Below are 27583 nucleotides of genomic sequence, written 5' to 3' on the forward strand. Positions count from 1 at the left end.
AAAAGATTCATTATTTGCATTTACCTTTCAAATCATTCATCTCTCTAATACTCCTTGGTATTTTATTGTTTTGAGACAGGCCAGAACCAACTGGATTTCTTTTAAAGTTTAATCCTTCTCTCAGTGTGGTTGATAAAATACACCAAAACACTCCACTCCACTGGGCAGTTGCAGCGGGAAATGTTAATGCTGTAGATAAACTTTTGGAAGCCGGTTCTAGCCTGGACATCCGAAATGTTAAGGTATGACCAGGTATTTATCTCCTTTAGTTTATTATATATTCAGTTAGAAAATTAGTACATCAACATAAACATAAGCTATACATATATTTTTCAATTACCACAAGATAAATAACCAACGACAGTAACTGACTACTTCCAGAATGAATACACTGAGTCTATGATTCTGCTGATTTCTTGTACAATGTTTAACACCCATACTCTATCAAAAATATAATTGAACTTTCTCTCTCTCTCTCTCTCTCTTTTTTTTTTTCTTTTTTAAGGGCGAAACACCTCTTGATATGGCTCTACAAAACAAAAATAGGCTCATTATTCACATGCTAAAAACAGAAGCCAAAATGAGAGCTAACAAAAAGTTCAGACTCTGGAGGTGGCTGCAGAAATGCGAGGTATTTTCATATGGGTCCTGTTCTGTGGGCCATAAGAACCGTTTTATTCATTTGTGTTTCTGTTTTTACGGCGAATCAGGGAGGAAACCAGGATGAAACCAGGGAGTTGGCTTAGGGCTGCATTATATCCACTGGTCACATCTGCCCCATGTGTCCCATAGCCCAGAGTTGGCAGTGTGGCACTTTCATTGGCAATTTACTATTGGCCCTCAGCTAGATGGCTCTAAAGCTACATGTTATCTTGTGAATATCATAGCAGACTTCCACATTTACTTAATGAATGAATTGAAACAGATGGTTTAAATTCTTAGAGTAGCAAGAGGAAAATTTGTTTTTACTGAAAATCTTTTTCAAGGGGCAAACAGTAGCATTCAGTGTTTTGTTAGAATCCTGAGGAGTTAGCAGACTTCACAAAATGAAAACATCTAGAATTTCAAGAGATGACCCCCAGTTTTATGCTTTGTTCAACTTGGCAGTTCTTCTGAGTGATGTCCTCCTGAACTTAACAGTTAAACTGATAGGGAAAGTGGAGAAGTTCAGCTTATTCTCATAAAAATCTAGCCCTAGTAGTGTCGTATTAGTCATAATTCAAATTGTTAAAATGGGGTGTTGAATTGACTCTGTTTTTAATGTTTTCAGATATGAAAGACGGCATCGTCTTTTCTAATGATGATTAGTAATTATACTCTCAGAACGATTCTAAATTCACAGAGCCCAGATTTCTCTGCAGAGGTTCATTATGAATACTGCATCTATTTTGCATTCAGGCGTGTAGAGGGAGAGAGGAAGAAGTAACTGCTACTCCTCAGTATCCTTTGCCAGCTCCTCTGCTTCTCCCCTACCCTTATTGGTAGGGTGACCCAAGATTTTGTTCTTGGACCTCTTTTGGTGATCTCATGCACCTCCATGGCGTTAAATGCCGTGTGTGTATTGACAGCTCCCAAAGTTATCTTCAGTCCAGATCTTTCCAGACTCTATCGAATTACCTACTTGATTTATTCAGTTCAATGTCTTATAGATATCTCCAATATACATATCCAAAACTGAACTCCTGATCTTTTTCCCACCCCAACTACTCCATCTATAGCCTGTCCCTTCTCAGTAGGTGGCAGCTCCAGTCTTCAGTCATTTTTGTCTTTTCTCTGTCATGCCATGTATCCAGTCCATTAGGAAAACACATTGGCTAATTCGGCCCTCAGTATATATCCAGAACCTGACCTCTTCTCGCTCCTCCACCAATGGCATTTTGGTCCAGCCGCCAGTGTCTTTCATGCAGCTTACTGCAGTTGTCTGTCATCCCCCTGCTCCCACTCACCTCTAGTCCATTCCCAGCTGAGCAGCCAGGTGAATCTTTTTTTTTTTTAACTTATTTTTGAGGCAGGGGAAGGGGCAGAGAGAGAGGGAGAGAGAGGATCTGAAGTGGGCTCTGTGCTGACAGCAGAGGCCCCGATGCAGTGTAAACTGTGAGATCATGGCCTGAACTGAAGTTGGACGCTCAACTGACTGAGCCACCCAGGCGTCCACTGATGAATCTTTTAAAATGTAGGTCAGATCCTGTCATTCATCTGCTCAGAATCCTGTGATGTCTCCCCCTTTCTCCTAAAATAAAAGCCCACGTCCTTTCAGTGACTTACGAGGCCCTGTGTGATCCAGCTGTTTATATGCTATTAAATCACTTAATACATTTGGCTGTCATCTTCTGCTAGAATTTAAGCTCCATGAGAGAAAAACCTCAAATTCATGATGTGTCCCAAGTGCTTAGAACAGTGCTCCAGCATATAGTGTACAATGGAATATTTATTGAGTGAGTAAATAGTGTGGCTCATTTATGAGTGTTATATCTGGGATTGAACTTTGAGATCCAGGGGCTCCTGGGTGGCTCAGTTGGTTGAGCGTCTGACTCTTCATTTCAGCTCAGGTCATGATCCCAGGGTCATGGGATCAAGCCCTGTGTTGGGCTCTGCAGTGGGCATGGATCCTGCTTGGGATTCTCTCTCTCCCTTTGCCCTTCTTCCCCACTTGTGTGCTCTCTCTCTTTCTCGAATTAAAAAGAAAGAAAAAATTTGAAATCCATATTTAATTCTTATTTCTGTTCTGAGATTATGTTGCTCATAGATTCTACGTTTACTACCTTTAAAAAAAATCTAAACTTGATTACCTTGCAAATTAGATTTAGGATTTTATTTTTTTTAATTTTTATATATTTTTTTAAAGTTTATTTATTTTGAGGGAGACAGAGACAGCATGAGCCGGGGTTAGAGGGGTCATAGAGAGAGGGGTAGAGAGAATCCCAAACAGGCTCCGCACCGTCCGCGCAGAGCCCGACTTGGGGCTCAAACTCACGAACTGTGAGATCATGACCTGAGCTGAAACCAAGAGTCAGACATTTAACTGATATAGGACTTTAAAAGATTTGATAGCATTTGAAAGTATTCATCCTCAGAATACTTAGAGAAGTAAAAGTGGAAGAAAATAGGGCAGGATATATTTTTTCCCTTTGCCGTTGCAAAAGCCTTACTGGCTTCCAAGGTCATGTATATCGCAGTTAAGGGACTGCATTGCAGAAATGTGGTGCCTGGCTTCAGTACAGACAGTCACACTGTTGGCTCATAGACATTTCATTCTTTTCACTTTGCCGGCATAAACCTAAATGATTAGCATCCCAAGGATATGTTTCAGTCTTTGGCCTCCGTGTGACATTTGACAACTGAGAATTACTCCTTTCTTGAAACTTGAATCTTCCTTGGCTTTGCTGGGACCTTTCTCCTGTGTTCACATCCTGCCTTTCTGGTCACACCAGTCACTCTTCGTTACCTTTGACAACTTAGCTTTTTTCCCCTTCAGTGTTTGTGTTGGCGAAGATTCTGCCCCTTTCTACCTTGCACACAGTCCTTGGGATGTTATTGGTTCATGGCTTTCCAGATTATATACTGATGAATACAAAGTTTTCTCCTGGGTGGTAGACCGCTTTTCTGACTGCCTCCTGGCTCTCTCCCCATAGGCATCTGAAATTCCACATGCCTCCAACTGTCGTCTTTTCTGCGGACTTGTTCCCTCTGACCTTTATTAAGGGATGGCACCATCTGCTGTCCAGGCTGGAACTGCCGCACTCTCCACATTGAGCCTTGGGTGTCCTGATTTTTGTGTGGTCCCTTTGTTTTGCTTTGTGCTTTCTGACCTACAATACTGTTTGAAAGAAATTATTTTTAAAAATGACAGCTCTCATTAGCACTCCTCTGAAAGACCCCTGTTTCTTGGAGGGGAAGAAAGCACAAGAAAACATGTTTAGGCAATATTTTATAAAATCTAAGGTTTTCAAAGGATTGTTTCCAAGATTGGTAATTTTCTCAGACTTCACATTTACTAATCAGCAATTTTGAAGAACAACTGTGTTCTGCTGTTGTATTAATAGTTATATATTTCAGAAGATGTTCTTCTGTGGTACTAATCATTATTAGATACTTAGGAGGTGAAATCCATAAGGTTCTAAAATTCTGAATCTCTTAATAGCTCTTCCTGCTGCTGATGCTTTCTGTGATTACCATGTGGGCTGTTGGATACATACTGGACTTCAATTCAGATTCTTGGCTTTTAAAAGGATGTCTTCTAATAACATTGTTTTTTCTGACATCTTTGCTTCCAAGGTGTGTATATTAGTCTTTGCAAGGCTGGTTATTGCATTTCCGTGTGATTGTTTATTTCTGTTAATTAGCTGAAATCGCAGTTTTTACTGAGCTCTGAATGTTATTTACCACATAGAAACGTCTTCAGGGGTGGTGGGAGGGAAGGGCTTTGGTAGCATATGATTTGGCTAAAAGCAGATTGGTCAACCCAGTAGTTTGATTGAATTGGCAACTGGTAGGAAATAAAGACCCTAGCTCATTTTTTGAATGGTTGATTTTGGTAAATAATGAGATTTTTGTAAGTGTTTTGCATCTTGAAGCACTTTTGCCCACTTTTCAGAAATTGTGTTTTTTTCCTTGATCTGAATTCATTTTAAGCTCTTTATTTTTGCTTTTAAGGTTTTTTAGTTGAAACGACCTAACTGAAATGTAGGAAATTATAAAACGGTAACTGTGGGATGGCTCTATTTTTAGGAAAATATACATGATGGTATTTAGTCATGGTTAAGGGTCAAGTTGCCTGGATTCAAGTCAGGCTTTACCACACAGCAGTCTGACCTTTAGCAAGTTGCTTTACCTCTCTGTGCCTCACTTTTTGCATCTATAAAAATGAGGATAATAGTTGTGACAATGCCTGCTTTATGGTTAAGACACGTACAACGGCTGGAACCATGGCTGACACACAGTGCCCAGCAGTCATACCACACCCCAGTCTCTTCCTGCTTTCAGTAAAATGGCATCCAGTTCCCCGTGTGAATAACGAATGTCATCCTTGGATTACTGTTGTGTTCCATTCTTCCCTTCCCACATCCAGCCCATCACCACGTCCTTCCTGTTCTTTCTCCAGTTGGTCAGCTCTTATCCCTGATTTATAGTTCATCCCCACTTAGCAATCAGGGTGGTCTTTTTAAAAGGCAAACAGTTTCCTTTTTTTCTCTCTGCTTAATGGCTTCCACTGACTTTTCTGCGTCTTCAAAATAAAACCCAAACTCCTTGCCTGTGAGGTGTCATGTGATTCGATCTCTCCCTTTGGACTTCATCTCTTTCCTCTCTTCCCTTCTCTGCTCTTCTGCCCTCTTTCTGTTTCTAAAGCACATTGAGCTCATGCCGCTCCTGGGCCTTGACTCTTGCTTAGATCTTTGTCTGAAGTGTTCTGATACCGTATTGTTTTAGAACAGGAGACACAGCCATTCAGGCCTCAGGACCAGTGTCACCTCCTTAGGCCATCCCTGAATAACTCTGCATCACCCTGTTTGATTTTCTTCATGGCACTTACTCACCGTTTCCTGGAGTGTTAAGGCCCATGCAAGCAGGAGATGTTTCTCTTTTCAATTTTCAGTAAATGTAAACTTTCATTTACTGAATAAAAGAAAAATGTAATGCACGATGATGATCCGTAGAAAAGGATCTAAAAGGATCTCTCTTCAGGGTGTAATGTTGAGTATTCCTATGCCTTTTTTGCTTGCCAGCATTTTTTGGAATAAGCATGAACTGCTTGAGTAATAAGGAAAAACAAAATATTAGAGGAATCTTACCTCTTGGTCACTCAAGAGCAAGACAGTTGGTTGGAAATGAATTAGAATATAAGTGTAAAGTAAAAACTTATATTTCTGAAAAATAACAAAATGCCTAAAATTGTCTGCTGTACAGAAAACTTATAATTTAGAGATATTTATACACTTTCCACTAAGTAGATTGTGAGTTGGTTGCCAAAGAAATTTTAAGCCAAATCACCAGAAATCGCAATGATCACTTTGGGGGTTTTGTGTTTTCTCTTTCAGAGAGAAAGCAAGAGCTGACAGTATCTACTCACCTAGGATAGGAGCATTTGAGATTTTGTTTGTTTCAGTAGAAACCAACATTGTACAAAAGTTTATAGGAAACTTTTATTTTTGCTGACAGTGAGTGGAGGGCTTTGTATGCTAGACTTGGCATATGGACACGATTCAAATGGGACACAAATGCATATGGCAGCTTTATCCATACTGCTTTTATTTCATACCCTTCTGTAGAGACCGCGTCTCATGGAGGTAGGCAGCTGCAAACTTCTACTCTTCTTTAAGCTCCAGGCGCAGTTGCCTATTGATCCAGGCTGCTACGTGATGCCTATTTGAAGCACACAGGTCATGGTAGCAGACGCTTACAAATTAGGTAGTTCACTGCACTGCTTAATTCATTCAGACACATCTGTGCCGCCTAATCTCAGGCAGGTCATGCTGTGGACGTTACGTGGGCTCTATTTGGCCTGTTCTGGTCACGTATTATGTGCCCGAGGCTTGGAACCTTCAGTTTTTCTCAAATATTTTATCATAATTACACTTCTGATCTTGATAGCTTTTAAAGAATCCTTTTCTTACCCATCATCAACCATTATTTTTTCCTGGTATAAATTTTAAAATAGATCCAGGTAAACCATATTCCTGCATGGGTTTACTCTATTGAGTATTTAACATGAAAGACAGATTTTTTTTCTTTTGAAACTACAGTATTAACATTTGAGTAAGTTCTGTGAGGACTTTCACGTTGCTCGTTACCCAAGCGAGAGGGTTAGTGTTTGATGACTAAGGCCACTTTCAGCCTTTATTTCTTCTTTTTATGTTCAGTGTCCGCTTCTCAAGCTGGTTGTGGGATAAAGCTGCTTAAGGTCGTGTGCATCTGTTATGGTTTAAAAATATACTGCTAGCCTCCAGAAGAAAGCTTGTTAAATGTGAAGGTGAATCCCTGAAGTATTTAAAATTTTTGCATTTTGGAATATTTGAAAATATGATAGCCAAAAAGAGAACTACAAATGTGATATTTTTCAATAGAAATAAAGATTCATTGCAAATAGAAAGTTATTGGGAATGAAATAATGTAGAAGTTAGTTTTAAGGACTGGAACATGCATTTCTTGAGTGCTTTACTTTTCTCATGGGTACAGTGGGGTTGAGATGGTGGCGAACTCTTGTTTTTTTAATACTTTTTTTAATGTTTATTTATTTTGAGAGAGAAAGAGCTTGAGTGGGAGAGGACAAGTGAGAGAGAGAGAGAGAGAGAGAGAGAGAGAGAGAATCCCAAGCAGGCTCTGTGCTGCCAGTGCAAAGCCCAATGTGGGGCTCGATCTCACGAACCTTGACATCATGGCCTGAGCTGAAATCAAGAGTCGGTAGCAGGTCGTGGTAGCATTAACCATGCTTATCCATTTGAGCTTCACCATTTGAGCCACTCAGGCGCCCCACAAACTCTTAATTACTATGTGGAAAGTGGCACATTGGAAGCACTCGGTACTGAAAGCTGTTATTGTTGTTACTTAAGGGAATCGTTATTATTACTGTTATTATTTAAGGGGATTTAGAGCTAAAATTAATATGAACCATACCTGTTTTTACTAATACCATATGTTTATCCTTTTTTCTTTTAGGTTCTTGGTCGGGTATAAGAGTCTCATCTACTTACCAACAGTCTTCCTGCTAAGTTCCATTTTTTGGATATTTGTAACGTGGTTCATCTTATTCTTTCCTCATATCCTTCCAGCTGAAATTTAAATACACATCCCATTTTTCCTTTAAACAATAGTAATGCCATAGTTAGAAATGTAGATATTAGAAGAGATCCAGGGACTATAACTCATATTTGTATGCATTTTAATTATTTTGGTTGAAGACGTTTCATGTTGAAAATCTGCTCAATTCTGGAAATAATCTCCAAACACACCATGGAAGCAGTAGTGTCTAGTATTTATTACTCAGAGGATAGAAACAATAGAGTGAATTATTGTTTTACTTGGACCCGTGAAAATTTGTCGTATTGCCTTGAGATACTCTCCTCAAGGTCAGCAGGTTCTTTTAACTTGGTCGGCAGTTACAGTTGATTAATAAATCTTCTGGGTGCCAAGATGGTCTATAGGGGAGGGATGTTCGGAGAAATGTGTCCTCCTCAGCAGTGGCCAGTGCAGTGTTCCTGTCCAGAGCAATGGATTCTCAGTCTACAGTAAAAATACATTTACATTGCCACCCAGACCGAATGTGAAACAGAAAACGATACTCCTAACGTGTGCTTTACTGTGAAATTCTGTAATTTTATCCTATGTTATTTCGTTTTTTAAAAATGCTGGTCACACACAGCCCACTTAATTCTTCTATGAGCTGCTAATGGATGGCAGCGCATGGTTTCAAATAAAAAAAACTCATCCAAGAAATAGGTTTATCACTCGAAGAGCTGGGCTCAGGCCACGACCAGCTTAATAAGCGTGTGTTGTGCTCTTCGAGGAGAGTTCTTGGTTTATAGCTAAAGCTGCCATTAGGAAGGAGGCATTTTCTCTTATTTTTTATCTTCCCACCTCTTTCCAAGTTCCCTTTTCCCCTTCCAGAGACTCTAGGAAGCCATTATAACCTTGTTTTCTTTACAGGGTAGGAGAAGAAAGAATGTGGTGGATAGAAATGTACCTGTAAACATATTCCTTTAACTTCTGTGTTATGTGTCCTTCTGGTAATGGCATTTTTAAAAAAGAAAGATGGTGTTTGTGGGAGAAATGCATACAATCAATTCAGGAATATTCTTTTCGTAGAAATCAATGTGAAGTGAAGAAGCATATGAGTTCTCAGAGTGCATATATCTCCTTTCATTATAGCATGTTTATACTTTAATGATATTTGTTTCTGAGCATTTTCTCTAATATTTTTCAAATTCCTTTAATGTAAATGAATGGGGTAGCATACCATGGAGTTCATTTGACTTTTATCAAAAGATGTTATTACACAAAGCCTTTGTCTCATGATTAATGATTTGGGGCAGCTTTTTAAGCACTAGTCTTACTGCCACTAGTTAGTGAAGGCTTGCATGATATTATGTGTCATAAAAATACTTTATAAGTAACCACAAGTGTATAAAACAACAGGACAATATACACCCCAAATTATTTGCGGAAATCTCAAGCCTGATAAATTCTAGGATAAGTGACATGATTCTGAGAAGGGGTGGCTAATATTTTTGTTTACCAACCCATGTGGCAGGGGAGCAAGCCCAGTTTTAGATTTGTGTTCCCTGATGATTTTTTTGCAGAATCTGTAGCAACAAAAAAGTAACTCCACTGTAGTTTTGCAAGCCTCGATCACAGAACCTCATATTCAGTTGAGTTTAATTGCAAGCGGCTCACCATTTGCGAAGATGCCATTACCTCAGAAGAACGGATTTCCAAAGCTAGACAGACTCTTATGTCGGAGTTGATGAGATGGGATCTTTTACTTGCGGGTACAGCAGAAAGCCCTTTGATCTAGGCAGCCATATGCACCTGCTACGGGTGAGTGCATGTCAGTCAGTAGGTGGCACACTTTGCCATCAGATCAGTGTTTTCCAAGCTGAACGGTAAATGTCGTGTGGACTGCCCTGGGTGTGACCGGAGGTGCTGCGCTCAGTTCTGAGTAGACGAATCTTGTCCCAGGTTTTGCCAAGTCTGGGCTTCCCCTCTCACGGTCCTTTATGGGAAAAGTGTCTGGGGCGCTGTGGAAAGAGTACTATCTTTGCCATCAGAGTGAGTTTGACTTTGGCTCTCTTTCTTAGGTACCACTGGGCACATTATTGAATTTCACCGAGTCTCAGTTTTTCTGTTAAAAACAACAACAAGAAAAGAAAAAAAACCCGAGGGATAACAGTACCAAATTTGTGGGATGGCTACAAGGAATGCTATGATGTCTGTAAAATGCTGACCACGGTCCTCATTGCATAATGGGCATTTTGTAAATAATACCTATTATGTTATTATTCACTCTCCTGAATAAACTCTGTGTAGAAGGCTGCACGTTGAAATTAATTTTAAGGGAGACTCTGGACTGGTTCCTCAGATGATCCCTTCTTTTTGGTGCTTTTTTATATGTTCAGCAAGTAATGTATTTGGCTTTTATGAGGCAGGATCAGGTGGAAGAGATAGGACCTTACTGATGAGTTTGGAGATGAGATGAAGACTCAGGGAAGAAATGGTGAAGCACGGAACGCTACGTCTGTGATTCTGGCATGTTCCAGATCAGGTGCAAAAGAGCAAGAGCTTTGACTGAAAACCTGGTGTGGGGAGTGACACACGTGTCAAGGGAGCCACTGTATTCCCCAGTAGTACAAGGATTTGAGTCCACACAAAGGACAACAGCCATCTCACTGTCCCCGGCACTGGTCAGTACAACCCCGCAGTGTGCTTGTTCTGTTTTGAATTCTGTTGTTTTAAGAGAAACATTGACAGACGGGAGCACAAGTGGAGGAGCATGACCAGGAAGCTGTGCTGTACAAGGAACAATGTTGCTGCTTATCCTGGAGGTGTGAGCACTGCTTTCCAATGTCAAGTGTTTGGAAGTCCATCATTTGTAAGCCAACGTATTGTGTGGAATGGACGCTCGATAAAAATTTATCGGAACAAATGAGGAATAAGCTTCTATAGGGTAGATCTAAGGACAGCTATAGTGTAGATCTTTAGCATAGAGCTAAAGGATCTAAAGAAGGAAAACCAGTTAGTCCAAGTTCCAGGAAGGCAGATTTCACTTGAAGAGCTGGGCTCCATATTGAGAGACTTGAACTGCAAAGAGTCACAAGCTAACTGGAGAGGCTGAGCGGTCTATAAATAACTATAAGGTCTAAGTGCCACAGAATAGGCATTTTAGACTCAGTGAAGGGAAAGAATCCTTTCTCTGTAGGGAATCAGGAAAGACCTGCAAGGGGAGGGAGAATAAAGTTAGACTTGGATGTCCTAAAAGTGTGTTTCTGGAAGTATATGGGGGCAGTGGGGAGCATTTGAGGTTAATGAACCACACAAAGCACGGGCATGGAAGCAAGGAACATTTGGCTTTCCTATGAGGGGTTAGATGCATTCATTTTACTTAGAGAGGATCCAGTGATTCTCCTGGGATTTGTTTTGAAAGTTATTCAGAACAGGAGGCCAAAGTTCAGTCACTTCAATATGCAGAATCATCATGTGATTCAACTGAATGTATTTTTGAGAATGTGATGTGTTTTGATCAAGATTTTGTGGAAAGAAAACAGGATGTGATTCTTTAAAGGCCTTGACCTATGTGCTCTTTATCAGTGTTCTTAATCCAATCTAAGTAAGCTTCATTTGTTAGAATTTCATTTCACACAACACTTCTAGATCCTATGTATTTCTTAAAGCCAGGCCCTTCTACAGACAAAGTGATAACCTAACTTTTTTTTTTTCCTCTAAATGTTTATTTATTTCTTTTGAGAGACAGAGAAAGAACAAGCAGGGGAGGGGCAGAGAGAGAGGGGAGAGAGAATTTCAAGCAGGCTCCTTGTTGTCAGTGCCAAGCCTGATGTGGGGCTTGAACTCATGAACCATGAAGTCATGGCCTGAGCCAAAATCAAGAGTTGGGCATTCAACTCACTGAGCCGCCCAGGTGCTCCCAAACTGATAAACTAATAAACCAACAAGATTTGTTCCTGCCCACCTGAACCAGATGTGGTTGTGCTAGTTTTTGTGGGTCACAGCAGTGCTTCTTAAACTGTGTTGTGCATGTGGATCCCCTGAGGATCTTGTTAAAATCCAGAGTCTGGTTCTGCAGGTCTGGGGTGAAGTCTGAAGTGACGCCTTTCTCGCAAACTCCCAGGTAAAGCCATTGCTGTGAGTCTATGGACCACACTTTGCATAGCAAGGGTTTAGAGTCTATTTTATGGCTGCCTCTTCCACTCCAAAGTTTGGCACAAGACAGCCTGATAATACCTTGGAAGGCAGATGTGGTTACTGTGTTGGTAATGACTTAAACTGGGCAAGGAGAATTGGTTTACTACTGGTATACTGGCTTATTACTTAACTGCACCTTCCTTTGTCTTTCCCTGGAGCAAAGTTTTACTTTTTATACAAAGAATTTGTACCGCTTCAAAAACATTTCCAAGTGGGCAATATTTATCCTTGAAATACTTTTTATCTTAATGTGTCTATAGTATCTTCCTTTCCCAAAATAGTACTCGATTTGTAATTAATTTGCAAAGAGCAGTTTTTTTCATTTCTAAATCGCTACAGCCTAATACAGTGACAGGCATTAATTAAACTTGCCATTAGTAAATTTTTGCAAGCATTTATCTAATGTATAAGGAAATATTTTTAATTGGAATCTCCGAATCAAATGGTTTGTTTCTTTGAATGATTTTGTTAAAATGACTGATAATTATTCTTTTAGATGCTTACAGGAGAGCCATGGTAACGCCATTAGAGATGAACTTATTTGGCTCTTGAATGTTTTTCAGTTCTCAGGATGTTCCTTATATATTGCAACCATTCCTGTCAATAATTTTTGTATGAGTTTCAGCTAATTAGGAGGGATTAATTATTAGCCAATTATGAGCAAATCCCTGCGGGATTAGAACATAGGATGGGGTCAGGTTTGGGGGCAGGGATGTGTATACATAATGGAAAGTGAGGTTAGAATGCAGAGAGATTCTTAGGCACCGATGATGAAATTTGCTTATGTCATAATTATGCTATTCTTAGTGGAAGTTGATACATTCCTTAACGTGGTCTTCACATCTAGCAGGCACCCCTTTCTATTTTGCTTTCATTCTCAGCCTAATAGGCTTCCTCTACTTTTTCTACAAGACTTGGGCAACTGATCCAGGCTTCACTAAAGCTTCTGAAGAAGAAAGGAAAACGGTGAGCTTTCTTTGTCATGTTACTTTTTTTTTTTTTTTTTTAATAGGAAGGTTGTAGCAATGTTCATGTTTCTCATGGCTGCATCTCCGGGGCCTTGGCACGTAATAGATGCAGCATAAATCAACAAAGTTGAGATTTCTCCACTGTCATTCCTTTTCATTTATTTATGGAAAAGTTTTAAAAAGTATTTTGTATTTCCTCTTAAAGTCAGACCCCAGACTTTTCAAATGTAATTTCTGTTAGCGAACATGATCTGGATTTCTTTATAGGAACACTTAGGTAATGATCATCTAGCTTAAATTCCCCCATTTGATACATGGCGAGTAACCAGGCAGGGGCCAGGGGGAGCCCTCCTTATTGCCAAGAGATGCTCCTTCTCTTCCTAAGATGTGAAGGTGTCAGAGGACATGCATGTCTTCTTTCACTTTGAATATTTAGAATTGTCGTTGTCGGTGTTACCTACAGGCAATTCCTGGAAGACTGAGCCTGTGGTGCCTATCACCATCAGTTACAACGTATACTGATGGGTTTTGTTTGCTTTTTATGAATGTATCCGTGTATGTTTAGTTTTCTCTAGCAGATTATAACTAGATGATTGCCATTCATGGAGAGAATGGGGAGGTGTAATATGTGTGCCTTCTAATTTATTGGCTGTGGTTGAAAATGCAGCCTTGAAAAGTCACATTATTTTCAGGCACAGAATGATGTGGCGGCAGGTATTCCAGATTGCTTTCCTGGCCACCTCAGTTTGGAGAGACAGCTGTGACAATGGTGTATAACCGTGCATTTGTTCGTTCCCCAATAAAACATAATTGTAAGGTCAAATTTCGTGCCTTTCAGAATATCATCACCCTTGCAGAGACTGGCTGTCTGGACTTCAGAACATTTTGTACCTCATGCCTTGTGAGTCTTTTTTTTTTTTTTTTTCAAATAATTTTATCCCATAGTGAGAAAGCATATTCTTGGTAACATTTCTCACGTAAGCATTTGTTAAATCTCCCTGGTATATTTGCACACCTTTGTTTTTACCAGTTTCTAATTTTGTATTACTATCAGAATAGTTTTCTGCCTTGAGCATATGAAGGAATGATGTTTACAGTTTCTCCAAGATGTCTGTGGTTAGATCTCTCTGTGAATGATCCATAGTATGTTTTGATTGCTTTTTCCTGCCATGAAGGATATATTAGAACTAACTTCAAGTCAGAGGCTCATGATGACCCTAGAAACCACTTAGTGAAACCTCTCATTGCAATTGAGGAATCAAAGCTTAGAGGGAAGAAGTAACTTCCCTCAAATTATTGGCAGAGCCAGAAATGTAACTCGGGTTTCCTTTTCCCTTTTTCTTAATGGTGCTGCCTTATTTCCCTTTCATCAGTGTGAATAGGCTCTGGAATTCAAAACCCCTTTAGTGTTGGCCTACTCAAAATATGTATGTGGAAGTAAATATTAATAAGGCATTCCAGAGCCTCTCTGTCAATTGATGATCTATTTAGGATTATTTGTACCCATGCCTTTATGATTTAGGAGTAAGAGTTTGCTTGTGGTTTGTTACCACTTTAAGACACTGAGTTTTGCTTAGACCTGTCTTAATTGCCCACTTAGATAAGGAAGCCGTTAAGGTCACTTCATTGCCATGTGTGTAACTCCTGTGTCGCTCGATACGATCAGCATTGTCTGTGGACTGGACGGTGCATAGGTGAGAGATTGAATTTCTTAGTTAACAGTATGAAGTTAAGTATATATTTGGCTATATGTGTGATTAATAGAAAAAATAGAAGGGCATCTCAGGGGTCCGTTTTGTAGTTCTTCTTTGTCAGAGAATCCTCTCTACGGTGTTCACACGTTTGGAAAACTTGATGTTGATAATAATTAATGCCATTTGTATAGTATTTTAGAGTTTATAAAGCAGTTTTGAATATAGTTTCCTGTCTGATCATCAGGGCACACCTATGAGGTTGGCATTACTGTCTCCATTTTAGAGGTGAAAAAATATGAAAGGCAAATTATTTGCTTGGGGTTACTTTAGTAGTATTGGTCTTCTACACCAAATAACCAGGTTCTTACCACATTTTGTGGCTTCTCTCTCTCATGTACTTCTCCACTTGGCTCCTTCAAAGCTCAGGTAGGAGCTTGAACCAGAGATGGTGTGGAGTATTCCTTGTCCTGGTCGGTAGCCCTGAGTTTCCTCTGAGTGGTCACTGTAAAAGCCAGGGGATTATTATGAGGAACTTCAGAGGAACTATGGTCATTTGTCTCCAGGAGAGGATATGCTTTTATAATCTTGAACAAAAGGCTGCCTCAGTGAGTCAGGTTTCTTTAGTGCATTTTGATGTTCTCTACTGTTCCTAGAGAACAGCTAAGAGATAATTCCTAGGGTCCCAAGCTTCATGGACCCCATCCCACTGTAAAGATGGGATGATTAGCATGAAGACAGGCAGCTGTGAATGGAAGTGGGAAAACAACAGTAATGAGCCCCTATATTTTTATTATGCTGCATTTAACGTAGTGGATCATCTTGTTTGGCTGCCAGGCCTATGAAGCAGACAGAAGAGAGATTATCCCCATATTAAAAGCAAGAACACCGGATCGGAGAGGTTAAATGACTTCCCTGTAGTCACACAACTAGTCACCTGTGGGCCTAGGTCTCCTCCTTGCACCGGGCATTGCTCCTGCTGCTGGGCTTTGCTGTCTTCGGAGAAAGTGGGGACATGGTGGTACTTTGGTGCCATTAGCATCAGAGTGCTCGCAACTCCAGTGTCAAGAGAGCAGCAGAAACAAGCAGCATATGCGAGAGAGGCTGCAGGCTGCCCCTCTTTTTCTGTGTGTGGGCGCCTGCAGCAGATCTATTTAGTGCTGCTCTTCAGATTCATTTTCTCTGTTCCCCTGATCAAGTGAATCCCTGATGTTCAGAAATTGTACTTCTTACATGCAAGGAGTATAGGGTATGATGTGCCTAAAGTCCTGCCTGTTCCCCTTCCTCCGGTGCAGTATAGGCCACCCTAGAGCTGCATATGCTTAGTAAATCTTGCTCTGTTCAAAAACGGTATCTTCTCTTAGGTAAGCAGCAGATAAATATTAGTTCATTTAACATGGACAGTTGACCATGACATATCAGAGCTGTTTGGTTTTGGTTTAATGGTATTTAAATGCAAAGTACTAGCTTATTTACTTTTTTACTTTGGTGGAAGCTTTTGACAGGAAAGTGGTTAGTAAGGTCTTGATCTGGAAAATCATTGTAAGCAAAAGTATTAAATGTGTTTTTTCTTTTTGCTGTAGGTTTCGGCAACCATCATTATTACATATTCTTCTTATTTTTCCTTTCCATTGTTTGTGATTGGATTATATATGAATCTTTCATCTGTAAGTATAAATTTTTCTTACAGCAAGCTCATGCACCCATACCCACACATACTTTTCTTGGTAAATTCTTGAATGGCACATTCTGGCTGGGTGACTATGAACCACACCCCTACTAAAAACGAAACGGCTGCCTCTAAGACTCTCAGCATTGGGAAAGCTGCAAGGAAGACTTGAAGAGGTTAGTTGTCAGCACCTGGGAAGAGATTGTATTCTAAAGTGACCTTGATAAATTTGAGAAGTGGTCAGAATATAAAGTCACGTAAGGCAGGTGCAGATTTATCACCCAGTGAAGTGAGGAAAAATCAGCGGCTCAGGCACAAAGCGAGGGAAGTGATAAGTAAATAAAATAGGAAAAAGAAAAGGTTGGTGCTGGACAGGTTGAAGGAAGGCGGAGGTGGTCACCATAGTGAAGGAACACAACTCTTGATAAATGTCAAGTCACAGCTTAGAGCTAATGGGAGAGCGAATAGTCATTGAAAGTTTGGGAATAATGACCTGGAAGGGAACATTAGGCCACTTATTCTGCATGCCTGAGACAGAAAAATAACTTCTCAGTTGCTGTGTGAACAGGCGTGTGGGGGACTCGAGGAGGGAGTGACATCCAGCTGTTCCAAGCTGATGGACTAAGAAGAACGGGGTTTACATTGAAGCAGGAAGGATTTGGGTTAGCTCTTAACAGTTGCACGGCTGTGCTTCTCAAACCTGGGAGTGGTTTACCTAACTGGGAAAGTGTATAGTGCTTGTAGTTTATTTATTTTGGCTTTCCTTGTTTCGCTGTTTATTATTTATTTTGAAGACTTTGGGAGAATGTGGCTTCACTATAAATCCATTTCCTCCCACCTTCCTGTTACGTTCATGCTCAGGTCTTAGATTCCAACAGTGGAATACTAGTTTGTTGCTTGTGCTAAAATGCAGAATGATCCAGGAAGATCATTCTTCTTAAAAAATGTTAGGAACATTTTTTTCCACTTTAGTTTCTTTTTCCCTTGGCATCCTAAGCACCGCCTCTCCCTGCCTTCCCCCGGCCTCTGCTCCAGCTTTTTTTAGTTTAAATTTTGCTTAGTTTTTGAAAAAGAATTCTTTCTACTCTGTCCCCTAGCCTCCCAGTTACCCTCCCCAGAAACATCAAGTTTTGGGTTGTTTGGCATTTCATTTTTAGAGATTATTAATTAATGTCTGTGTGACATGTTGTGTTTTGGGGTTTTTTGCCCTGCCCTAGGCATGGAGAGGGCTTCAGTTAGTTACCTTGTCAGCCCCTTTCTCGTCTGACACCTTGGGTGTCTGTGATCAGTAGGGAAAGCTTCTGTAGTTTAGTGTAAGTGCCACCCTCTCAAATGGACCTAATAGTCGGAAGGTTGTGATCCCTGGTACCATTTCTTGTCAAAGGCCATAAGTAATCCTGAGCATTGAAATTTAAAAAACCTCTTAGGTTATGTCCTGTGGTGTAAGAAGTAAAAGATTTCTTGGCAGTGCATCTTTCTACTGAAAGAACTGCCCTTTTAATGCCTAACAATAAAACATGTTCCTGGAAGACCTTTTCAGGCTGGCCCTTGGACCAACTTGTCCCTTGGACGTGATCCTATTGGGAGAGAAGCCAGGTTTTACACCACTCTTGTCTCTCCTGCTTCTCTCTTCACTAAAAATAGTCCCCTTTGTTTGGTGTCTGTGTCTAGCATAAGACTGTATTGATAAGGACAGAAGTAATTTTCCATCACTTTCCTTCTTTCCGCTTTGCTTTCGTATTCTGTGCATTGGCTCTTCCTTCTTTGTTTCTATTCTCTGGCTCTGAACCAATTTTTGTATTATATTTTGTCTGTTAGAAATGGTCCCACTTTATATTCACCTGCGACCATGTAGACTAGTCAACGTATTTTGTTAGTTTTATCCCATTTATATTCTGGCACCGAATGAGGACATCATGTCATTTATCATTACTTCACAGACAGGAAAAATGAACTTGTGCCTCATTTTTCTAACAAGGCCTCCCCGCCATCCCACCTTCTTTGGCATTAACACTCCTGATGCGACGGCCCTGATGCACACGAGCCTCGCGTGAGCCAGTTACAGCTACTTCTGGCTCTGTGTAGCCTCCATCCGTTCTGTCCTTTGTGAGGTCTGTTTTCAGGATGGACACTCAGAAAGGGGTCAGCATCCTGCAAGTTACAGGGAGAAAGATTTTAGATCATGGTTAGAAAGAACACTGTAGCTGGCAGAGCTATCTAAAAATGCAAATGATCGACTTGGTACAGTATGAGTCCCCTATCATTAACCAGTGACCACCTGATAAGAATGTATTATTAGCGCATATTAAAGTTGTATATTGCAGAAGATAATGTACGTGGCCATTTGTGGCCATTATCTTTGACATTAAATCTGCAATCAGTCCTATGAAAATTCTAGTTGGGGGTCATGCCGTGTGATCAAAAAATTTCCCAGAAGAGCGCAGTAGAAATCTGTAAGCTGGAAGAAAGTAGGTATTCTTTCCCACTCAGCAGCCGTTTCCTGTACCTGCCATTGGGAATTATAGTCTTTTTTGTCATATCAGGTGCACGAGAGGCATCTTTGTCTGCCGTCCTAATGAGAAGCTCTCAAGAGAGTGTAATTTGCCTTAACTTGTTGCCTTGATGGTTACTCTGTGGTGATTACTCTTAGATTGCTTCTGACGTATAGTCATGAAAGATGGTTGGGAATCAAATAAGGCTCAAAATGGGGGAAAAAAAGACTTTTTTCTTTTAAGACTAAAATGGACAGACAGGTGATAGTAAAGTCAGGGACTCATTTTCTTTCTGTCCCAGGAGCTCTTAAGTGCTGCTTTGGGAAACTGTCTGAAACTACTTATCAAATTGTCAGAGGCATTTATGAAGCCTCAAGGTGAAAATTTACAGAATTCTTATTTCAAAAATAATTTGCCCTTTATAAACTGTCGTGAGGCCTACAGAAGCCATAGGCTTCGCAAGACCTTGAGGATTTGTTCCCTTGTTTCTACTGCTTCCTACCTTCATTCTCCTTAGTGCTGCTCTTAGCTGCATAGCTTAGGGAGGTCACAAAGGCCATAGTGAAGTCTTCTCTTTTAATTGGCATATAAATAGGTGTTCCTGGAGAGAAATTGAGCCGTGCCTATATGAATCTTTTTCCCTCCTATATGAATCTTTTTCCCTTTACTCTTTTCCTAGGGGTGTCTGTCTCATGAATTCCCTTACCTAGACTTTCTCCCTCTCTACAGGATAAATTATGGTGCCGGTGCAGAAGTACACCCAATAACCGCATGCTGTTAGGTTGTGTTCCCATGGTTATCTGGGCGCTTACAGGATTTCTTGGCGCCTACAACAGCCAAGTGATCCGAACCCTTAATAAGAGTTTATTCAGTGCTATAATAGACTCCTGTGTATCATGGACAAAATAAAGAATTTTCTAAGACAGACATTTATTAAATCCAGTCATTCTCTGTCATCAAGTCCTTAAACAATTAACTTTGGGCCGGTTCATTTTATGCCGAAAATGGTGGTTTTAGTGGTGGTCTTGTGGACCTTTTTTGCTTTTATTCCTTTACTGCCAGCTACCAATGCAGTGTTATCATATAGCTTTAATGAGTAATGAGGTGCCAGTTTTTCACCTTTGCTAGTTAAGTTGGCACTTGGAAGAAAAATTCTTTTTTTTTCACCATGTTTCAGATTTTTAAATTATTTTTACATTTTTTTTTAAAGTTTATTCGTTTATTTTCAGAGAGGGCATGAGCAGGGGTGGGGCAGAGAGAGAGGGAGAGAGAATCCCAAGCAGGCTCTGCAGTGTCACCGTGGAGCTCGACGCAGGGCCCAGCCCACGAACCATGAGATTATGGACTGAGCCAAAATCAAGAGTCGGACGCTTAACCGACTGAGCCATCCAAGTACCCCGGAAGATATATCCTTAAAGCTGGGTTCTATTCTGTGCTCTCATGTCTTACCGTCTCTTCTCCCTGAAAAGAAGTGCAGCGATTTTATCTTCTTGTACAATAATCACTGGTTTGTTGCCTTTTTAAATAATGAGTTTCTTTTTTGTGAATCCACAGATTGGTCAAATCATTGTGCCACGACATTCAGAGAAGATGGACTGTGGACCTACCTCAATCAGATTGTGGCCTGTTCCCCTTGGGTTTTATATATCTTCATGCTAGCAACTTTCCACTTCTCGTGGTCAACATTTTTATTATTAAATCAGCTCTTTCAGGTATTAATTTCTCTTCTGTAAAGCCTTTGAGTAAAATTTCCAGTACACTGTAATAAGGTAGAAAGACTTGAATTTTAACTCAGAAGGCTTTTGGGTCCTAGTTCCACCTCTGTCGCTTACTCTCTGGGTCTAGGCATGTCATTTGACTCTTGGATTTCCAGTTCTTTGTCTGTAAAATGGGGTTGATAATGCTACTCTCACAGGATCGTTTAAAGGTTAGAATAATGAGTTGTTAACTTGTCCGTAGGGATGATCTAATCTGATCTTTTTACTTTACGGATAGACTTACAGAGAGCTGACTTGCTCAAGGTCACCCAGTAAGTGGCAAAATCAGAATCGGAAACTTAGGTCCACTGACTGTCCTGTTCAAAGGCTTTTTTCATCATACGGTTAAATCATACAGTATGTGAAAACATGATATAAAATATAAAACCATTGTGCAGGTGTGAGATGATTCTCTTCTCTCACTTTTTCCAACCCTGTTTGTTGTCCTGATTATTATGCAGCACTTAAATAGGTAGAAGTGGGGAGGAAATGCAAGATCCCACACTAACCACTAACCAGTGTAACCATGGTAATTACACTTCTAGGGAAGGTCATGGCCATTAGAAAGTTCACTCTCCAGGGCAGTAGTAGCCACATTGAGCTTCCGAAGAAGCTACTGTCCCTTCCCTGCTGCCTTCCTTCCCCTATGAGCATAACCTAATTCTCATTGTTGCTGTGGCCCGTGCTTGTGGAATGGACGGCCGTGGTCAGTCTGAGCCAATTACTGTGAGACCTCACATAATTAGAGCATTACTCCTCAAAAGTGCATTCCACGGGGCGCCTGGGTGGCTCAGTCGGTTGAGCGTCTGACTTCAGCTCAGGTCACGATCTCGCGGTCCTTGAGTTCGAGCCCCGCGTCGGGCTCTGGGCTGACGGCTCAGAGCCTGGAGCCTGCTTCCGATTCTGTGTCTCCCTCTGTCTCTGCCCCTCCCCCGTTCATGCTCTGTCTCTCTCTGTCTCAAAAATAAATAAATGTTAAAAAAAAAAAAAAAAATTAAAAAAAAAAAGTGCATTCCACTTTAACAGGGAAGTAACCAGTTCTACAATAATAGTAACAAAGTGATAAAGACAGACAAAGGAAAACAGTGCCAAGGAAAGGAATTAAGCTGGTAACACCCACAGAACGGAGGCTTCTGAACATTCATCTTAATCTTCTGCCCCTCTGGCATCGATAGACTCAGGCAGTAAGAATGAGTATTAGCATCAGTGATTATTAATATTAACTACTATCTCGTATGATACCTAGTATTTATCTGTATTTTACATATTCCAGAGCACTTTCCTATCTATTCCCCAACAGACATTTGAGGTATAGATTGTGCCAAAGTAGTGTCTCCATTCTAAAGGTGAGAAAACTAAGCCTGTGAGATGTCGAGTGCCCAGTTTTGTCCATAAGGGTGGTGAGAGGTGGAAGCAGATGTAGAACCTAAGGTTTGAGACACGGATTCTAATTCTCTTTCTTCTTTTCTGGAGGCTTAGGACAAGGACAGTATATATAAGACTATAATATCAATTTTTTAAAGAAACCTTAATTTTGTTAATACTTTCTAAGGCAAGGAAAATGAATTCAAAAGTTTTGGGTAGTTTTCAAATATAGGAGTTTAATGTTGTTTTCTTAAAAAAAATTTTTTTTTTAATGTTTACTTATTTTTGAAGGAGAGAGAGACAGAGTGTGAGCAGGGGAGGGACAGAGGGAGAGGGAGACATAGAATCCGAAGCAGGCTCCAGGCTCCGAGCTGCCAGCCCAGAGCCCGACATGGGACTCGAACTCACAAACCACGAGATCATGACCTGAGCTGAAGTCGGACTTAACCAACTGAGTCACCCAGGCGCCCCCTAGTAATGTTGTTTTCTTAATAAACAAACCAATTCTGTTGTTCGAAGCCTTTCATTTGATGACTGCTCTGGTGAGTCATGGGTTTGACTATAGCAAGTCAAACTGAGCATGTAGTCTGTGGTAAGGACCATGAACTTTATTCTCACGCTGGCTGAGGTATCTGTCTCAGTTCTGCCACTCTCTAAGCTGTGTGACTTTGGACCAGTTACTTTACCTCCAGGAGCCTCTGCGCTGGATATTTTAAATATATGATGTCAAGTCTTTAAGCAATCTGATGAGGGAGGATGGTGTGATAATCTCTGTTTTACAGATGAGGAGCTTGATGTTTGAGTTATTTTCAGGATTAAATGGGGGTAACTCAGTGAGTAATAGTTGTTTTAATGATTTGGGAGGGTCTTTTTTTTTTTAATGTTTATTTTGAGAGAGAGTGTGTGAGTGAGTGGGGGAGGGGTAGAATCTGCTCTCAAGCAGAACCCAATGTGAGGCTCGATCCCACAAACCATGAGATCATGACCTGAGCTGAAGGCCGCTTAACCAGCTGAGCCACCCAGGCACCCAGGTGATTTGGGAGGTTTTTTGTGTTGTTTTTTTTTTTTTTTTTAGTTTATTCATTTATTTTGAGGCAGAGAGTGTGAGTAGAGTAGGGGCAGAAGACAGGGAGAGGGAGAATCTCAAGCAGACTTCACGCTGTCACTGCAGAGCTCATGTGGGGCTCAAATTCACGAAACCATGAGATTATGACCTGAGCTGAAATCAGGAATTAGACACAACCGACTGAGCCACCCAGGTGCTCCATATTTGGGAGTATTTAAGTTACCTGAATTCTTACCTTTCCCCAAATTGTGGATTTAAATGTTCTTCACTTCGGTACATTTAAATGTTCTTTAACTTTTTCATTTGGCCCTTTCTAAAGAACTACTAAGAAGCATACACAAAGTGAGAATTACAGTAATGCTGATCACATATTGTTTTATTCATCTAAAAGTTGCATGCTGAACGTGTTAAGAACCTAAACAAGGTGGTAAGCCCTGGCTTAAATCACTAAAGCAATTATTTCATGACTGTGCTTTTTTGAAGGTTAATAAAAATTGGTCAAAAGGATAAATGCTCAGGGGTGCCTGGCTGGCTCAGTCAGCAGAGTGTGTGAGTCATAATTTCGGGGTCATGAGTTTGAGCCCCACATTGGGTGTAGAGATTACTTAAAAATAAATAAATAAACAACTGCTCAGCTCCTAGATTTACATAGGAGAGTCTCATTTAGAGCTGCTGAGCTGTTGTTATCCTCACCATGATCCTTGCTTAGAGGGCGAGGTGACACTGTATTTGGGGGAGTACTGAATGCTTACCTCTGTCCTGTGATGCACGGAGAGAAACGGAACCTTGACATAGCAGTATTTTTCATGTACCTTCCAAACTTCTTTTGCAGATTGCTTTCCTGGGCCTGACCTCCCACGAGAAAACCAGCCTGTTGAAGCAGAGCAGGCATATGAAACAGACATTGTCCCTCAGGAGGACCCCATACAAGTAAGTCCGATCTGTTTTGACCACTGAGTCCTGTGGAGGATGCTAGCCTAACCCTTGGTTTCCCAGTCTGCTGCCACCACTCAGGCCATGCTGCACTCTAACTTGCTATCTGATGGAGTTGAACCTCTTAATTCTTGGAAGCCTTAGTGACTGACGGGAGGTGAGTGGTGAGGTCATGAGCCCCAAGGTGGTAAGAATTTGGGACTTAGTCTGCTGGACTTGGCACAAATAGCTAAGTGACTTTGAAGTGTTGCCAAGGTGGGGAATCTCTTTAGTCAAGCCACATGGTCACAGGATTGCATGTTGCTGGCGTGAAGTCAGTGTGAGATAACCGAGCACGTGGCTGAGAATTCCAGCCACCAGGCTGTCTGCAGAAAGCATTAGATTGTGAACTTTGCCAAGATTTTCAACCTACCTTTCTATCACCAGTAATTCTTTTAGCCCTGTGTTTAATGTGCCCATCCGCGTCAGGGAGAAACTAGTGTTTCGGGTTTGGGGTATGTTTTCCCAAGAGCATCGGTTGTATAAAACCTGTCCTCAGTAGAAAATGAGAGTGTTTGTAGGAAGCCTGTCATCTTACGATATGAACAGTCAGGCTTTGAAGCTTATCTCCCTGTCATATATATCGGGGTCTTGGAAGCTGGGAGTGCTGCAGAGGTGACCCTGAGCCCTCTGGGGATTTAACGCCCACTGCATATCTCATGAGCAGTCTATTTTAAAGCACACTCGTGGTACGAGATGAAACTGTTAGGCTGTTAGACAAGGAAATTAGAGCCTGGGATATGACTATGATCTGTGTTTAGAGAGGAGAGCAGTTGACTAAATTGAGAAGAGACGGCTTCGGTGGTGGAAGGTGGACAGTAGTGTTAGGCTTGTGACGATTGTCTCAGACTGGCAATGATCGTAAAGTCCTTTCTCAGGAGTTTAACCAGAGAAATAAATATTTACTCCACTGAAGAATGGAAGCCTTTGTGACAGAGGTGGAATTTTCAGCTGAGCCTTGAAAGATGTGTGGTGGGGCATGATGGAGAAGGACAGAAGGGCATTTCAAGCCCCAGAGAGAGAAGAGTCTGGAAGAAGGGCCTGAGATGAGAGAGCTGGGGCGTGTTTGGAACTGCTGAGTGATGGCAATGTGGGCTGGAGGACCTAACGGCAAAGCCTTAGAGCCACTGTGAATCTAGGTTCCAAAAACCTGCCCAGAATGAAGATTTGTCTTGTCTGTCTTACCCTGAGTTACTTTCCCTCACTAACTAGCTCTGGAGCTGGTCTTCCTAGGAGTGGAGATGGTCCTGTCTTGACCACTGTCACAGCAGCGGCAGATGCACAGCCATCCTCAGGCACAGATGTGTTTTAGTGTATAGGGTTTGGGTTTTGGCAAGGTTTTTGGAAGACCACACCGTGTCCAATAGGTAAGATTAATTGGAAGGAGCTCCCTCCCTTTGGTTGGAACTGCCATCTTCGAGTAATTCGCCAAAATGACCAGCAACAAGGGAAGGAGGGGAGGCCCCCGCTGCATTCTCTCTAGGCCTTTTAGACAACACGGAGTTGCTGTTCTGGCCACATGCTTGTGAATCTGTCAGAAAGGTGATATTGTGGACATCAAGGGAACGGGCTGCAAAGGTTCCCATGGCACAACCTCAGGAGTCTACGGTGTCACCCGGCGTGCTGTTGGCAGTGTCATAAACCCAGAAGTCGAGGGAAGATTCTTGCCAAGAGAACTAATGTATGTAGTGAGCATATCAAGCACTCTAAGAGCCGAGGCAGCTCGTGTGAAGCATGTGCAGGAAAATGATCAGAAGAAGGAAGCCAAGGAGAAAGGTTCTTGGGTTCAGTGGAAACGCCAGCCTGCCCCACCCAGAGAAGCACACTTAGTGAGAACCAGTGGAAAGGAACCCGAGCTCCTCAGAGTTCATGGGATGATAGGTATAAAAAAGGACAAAAGACTTCTGGACTATTAAAAAAAAAAAAGGATTAATTGGAAAGAACTGAGACAGGGCCAGGGCCATATTTAACTTAGAAAGTTTAAGGAAAAAAAAAAAACACAAACATCTGTTGACTGTACTGTTGCTGGCCTGCCTGGCCTCTGAAATAATCAAAATCTGAATCAGGGCAGTGGGAATGGAAAGAAGGAAACTTCTTGATGGCAGCCATCATTCCAGTGAGTGGGGTGCTCAGAAGGAAATTAAGTTGCTGGGCAGGAGTCAGAGAATCTCACAATAGGGATTCAGGTCCAGAGACGGAACTGGGCATCAATTTTAATGTCCCGTAATCCAGGGAATGGTCTGATTCACCTCTGGATTCCTGCAGGATCTTCAAAGGATGTCGTATATTGTAAATTCTCAGTGAATATTTATGGTCTGGATGAATATTTGTCAAAAGGTAAACAGGAAAAGTAGTAAGATGTGTTCTCTTCCTTCCTTGGCAGCCTTGGGTTCACGCAGAACCTTGCAGATTTCTTTCAGTGTGGCTGCTTTGGCTTGGTGAAGCCCTGTGCCGTAGATTGGACGTCCCAATACAACATGGTCTTCCACCCGGCTAAGGAGAAAGTCCTTCGCTCAGTATGAAGAAAAGCGACCCCAGACTCTCACTCTGATCTGTGTTCATGTTGATGCCCTGTGGTCTGCAAGTGAAGTGAAGATTAGGAGTTCACCGAAGCCCAAAGGAAAACACAGGTGGTCTGTAAAGCTATTTAGTAAAAACACAAGTTCTCCAGAAAGGCACTACGCTTTTAGATTTAGCAAGATGGACTGTTCCTGAACAATCTTGGCAGACATCTAAAAATGCTTTTATATGTTTCACAAGAAAATACAACTTACTTTTTTTTTTTTTTTTAGATAATATTCACCAATTATGGATAAAATGTAGTATTTTCGAATACTTTATTGGTTGTTTCAAAATAGTACTATTCTTTAAGCTTGTAATTTTTGATAAATTATTTGTTTGTTTTATCTATAAATATGTAAAAAATATCTAAATAGATGTACCTGTTTTGCTTTCACACTTAATAAATTTTTTTTTTTTTTTTTTGTAGTTGAGACTTCATTTCTGACACTTAACTTTCAAAATCTTAAATTGAGAAAAGGTGTATGTAGGGCATAAAGAAACTGATTCACAATTCCAGGACTGAGTTGAGCTCCCTGTTAACACCAGTAAGCAAGATATAATTTTCCATCTTACTTAGAAAATGGAACAGATGAGGTTTTCAAGATTAATTACTGTTTTTACTTAGTACCCTCAAAATATTGGACTGGTGCGATTGTAAGTGCTAATTTCCCTTGTTCTGGAGGAAAAACTAATTCCACTTTAACTCTTGGTATTGTATATAAATGCCCCTGGACATGGCACCTTCCTACTGAAAACCCTTCCTTAAGGTTCCCCTTGCTCTTGGGGTAAAGGCTAAACTTCTCATCATGACCTACAAGGCCTTGAATAATATAACCTTATTTTGTTTCCCAGTCTCACTCTGGACTACGCTTTGTACTCTAGCCACATTGACCTTTCTGTTTTTCAAGGATCCTTTCTCCGTTCTTCTACAGAGCACACCGAGCCTTTGCAGATAAGGAAACTAAAGGCTAAAGAAGTTTGTATCTTCTCCAAGGTCACTTAGATACCAAGTGGGGTAGCCACTTCAGAGCCTAGAGTCACCTTGAATATTGTCAGACACGTTGTGTGTGAGCAATAAATGTTTCAATTTATTGAATGAAGGGTTTTTAAGCAGGGTATGATGTGATCATA

The 27583-nt window shown here is 41.0% G+C and overlaps 1 protein-coding gene across 3 annotated transcripts in view; it reads left to right on the forward strand.

The window, feature by feature from the left end:
- The window catches only part of ZDHHC13 (zinc finger DHHC-type palmitoyltransferase 13), a 50835-nt gene extending 23994 nt beyond the window's left edge, over positions 1-26841 (forward strand). For 2 of the 3 annotated variants that reach the window (XM_042904421.1, XM_042904423.1), the window contains exons 7-17: positions 80-242; positions 506-631; positions 4142-4275; positions 7654-7754; positions 12752-12876; positions 13717-13779; positions 14479-14572; positions 16153-16236; positions 20285-20442; positions 23751-23848; positions 26274-26841. In XM_042904421.1, coding sequence (XP_042760355.1) covers positions 80-242; positions 506-631; positions 4142-4275; positions 7654-7754; positions 12752-12876; positions 13717-13779; positions 14479-14572; positions 16153-16236; positions 20285-20442; positions 23751-23848; positions 26274-26412 — 1285 coding nt within the window. In that variant the 3' untranslated portion in view covers positions 26413-26841. Of the gene's footprint in view, positions 1-79; positions 243-505; positions 632-4141; positions 4276-7653; positions 7755-12751; positions 12877-13716; positions 13780-14478; positions 14573-16152; positions 16237-19959; positions 20000-20284; positions 20443-23750; positions 23849-26273 lie in introns of those variants that run through there. The other variant, XM_042904422.1, reaches the window with a different exon arrangement.
- Positions 26842-27583: the final 742 nt, after the last annotated feature.

This window comes from Panthera leo, chromosome D1 (genome assembly GCF_018350215.1).
Source record: "Panthera leo isolate Ple1 chromosome D1, P.leo_Ple1_pat1.1, whole genome shotgun sequence".
In the NCBI taxonomy this organism is placed as follows: Eukaryota; Metazoa; Chordata; class Mammalia; order Carnivora; family Felidae; genus Panthera; species Panthera leo.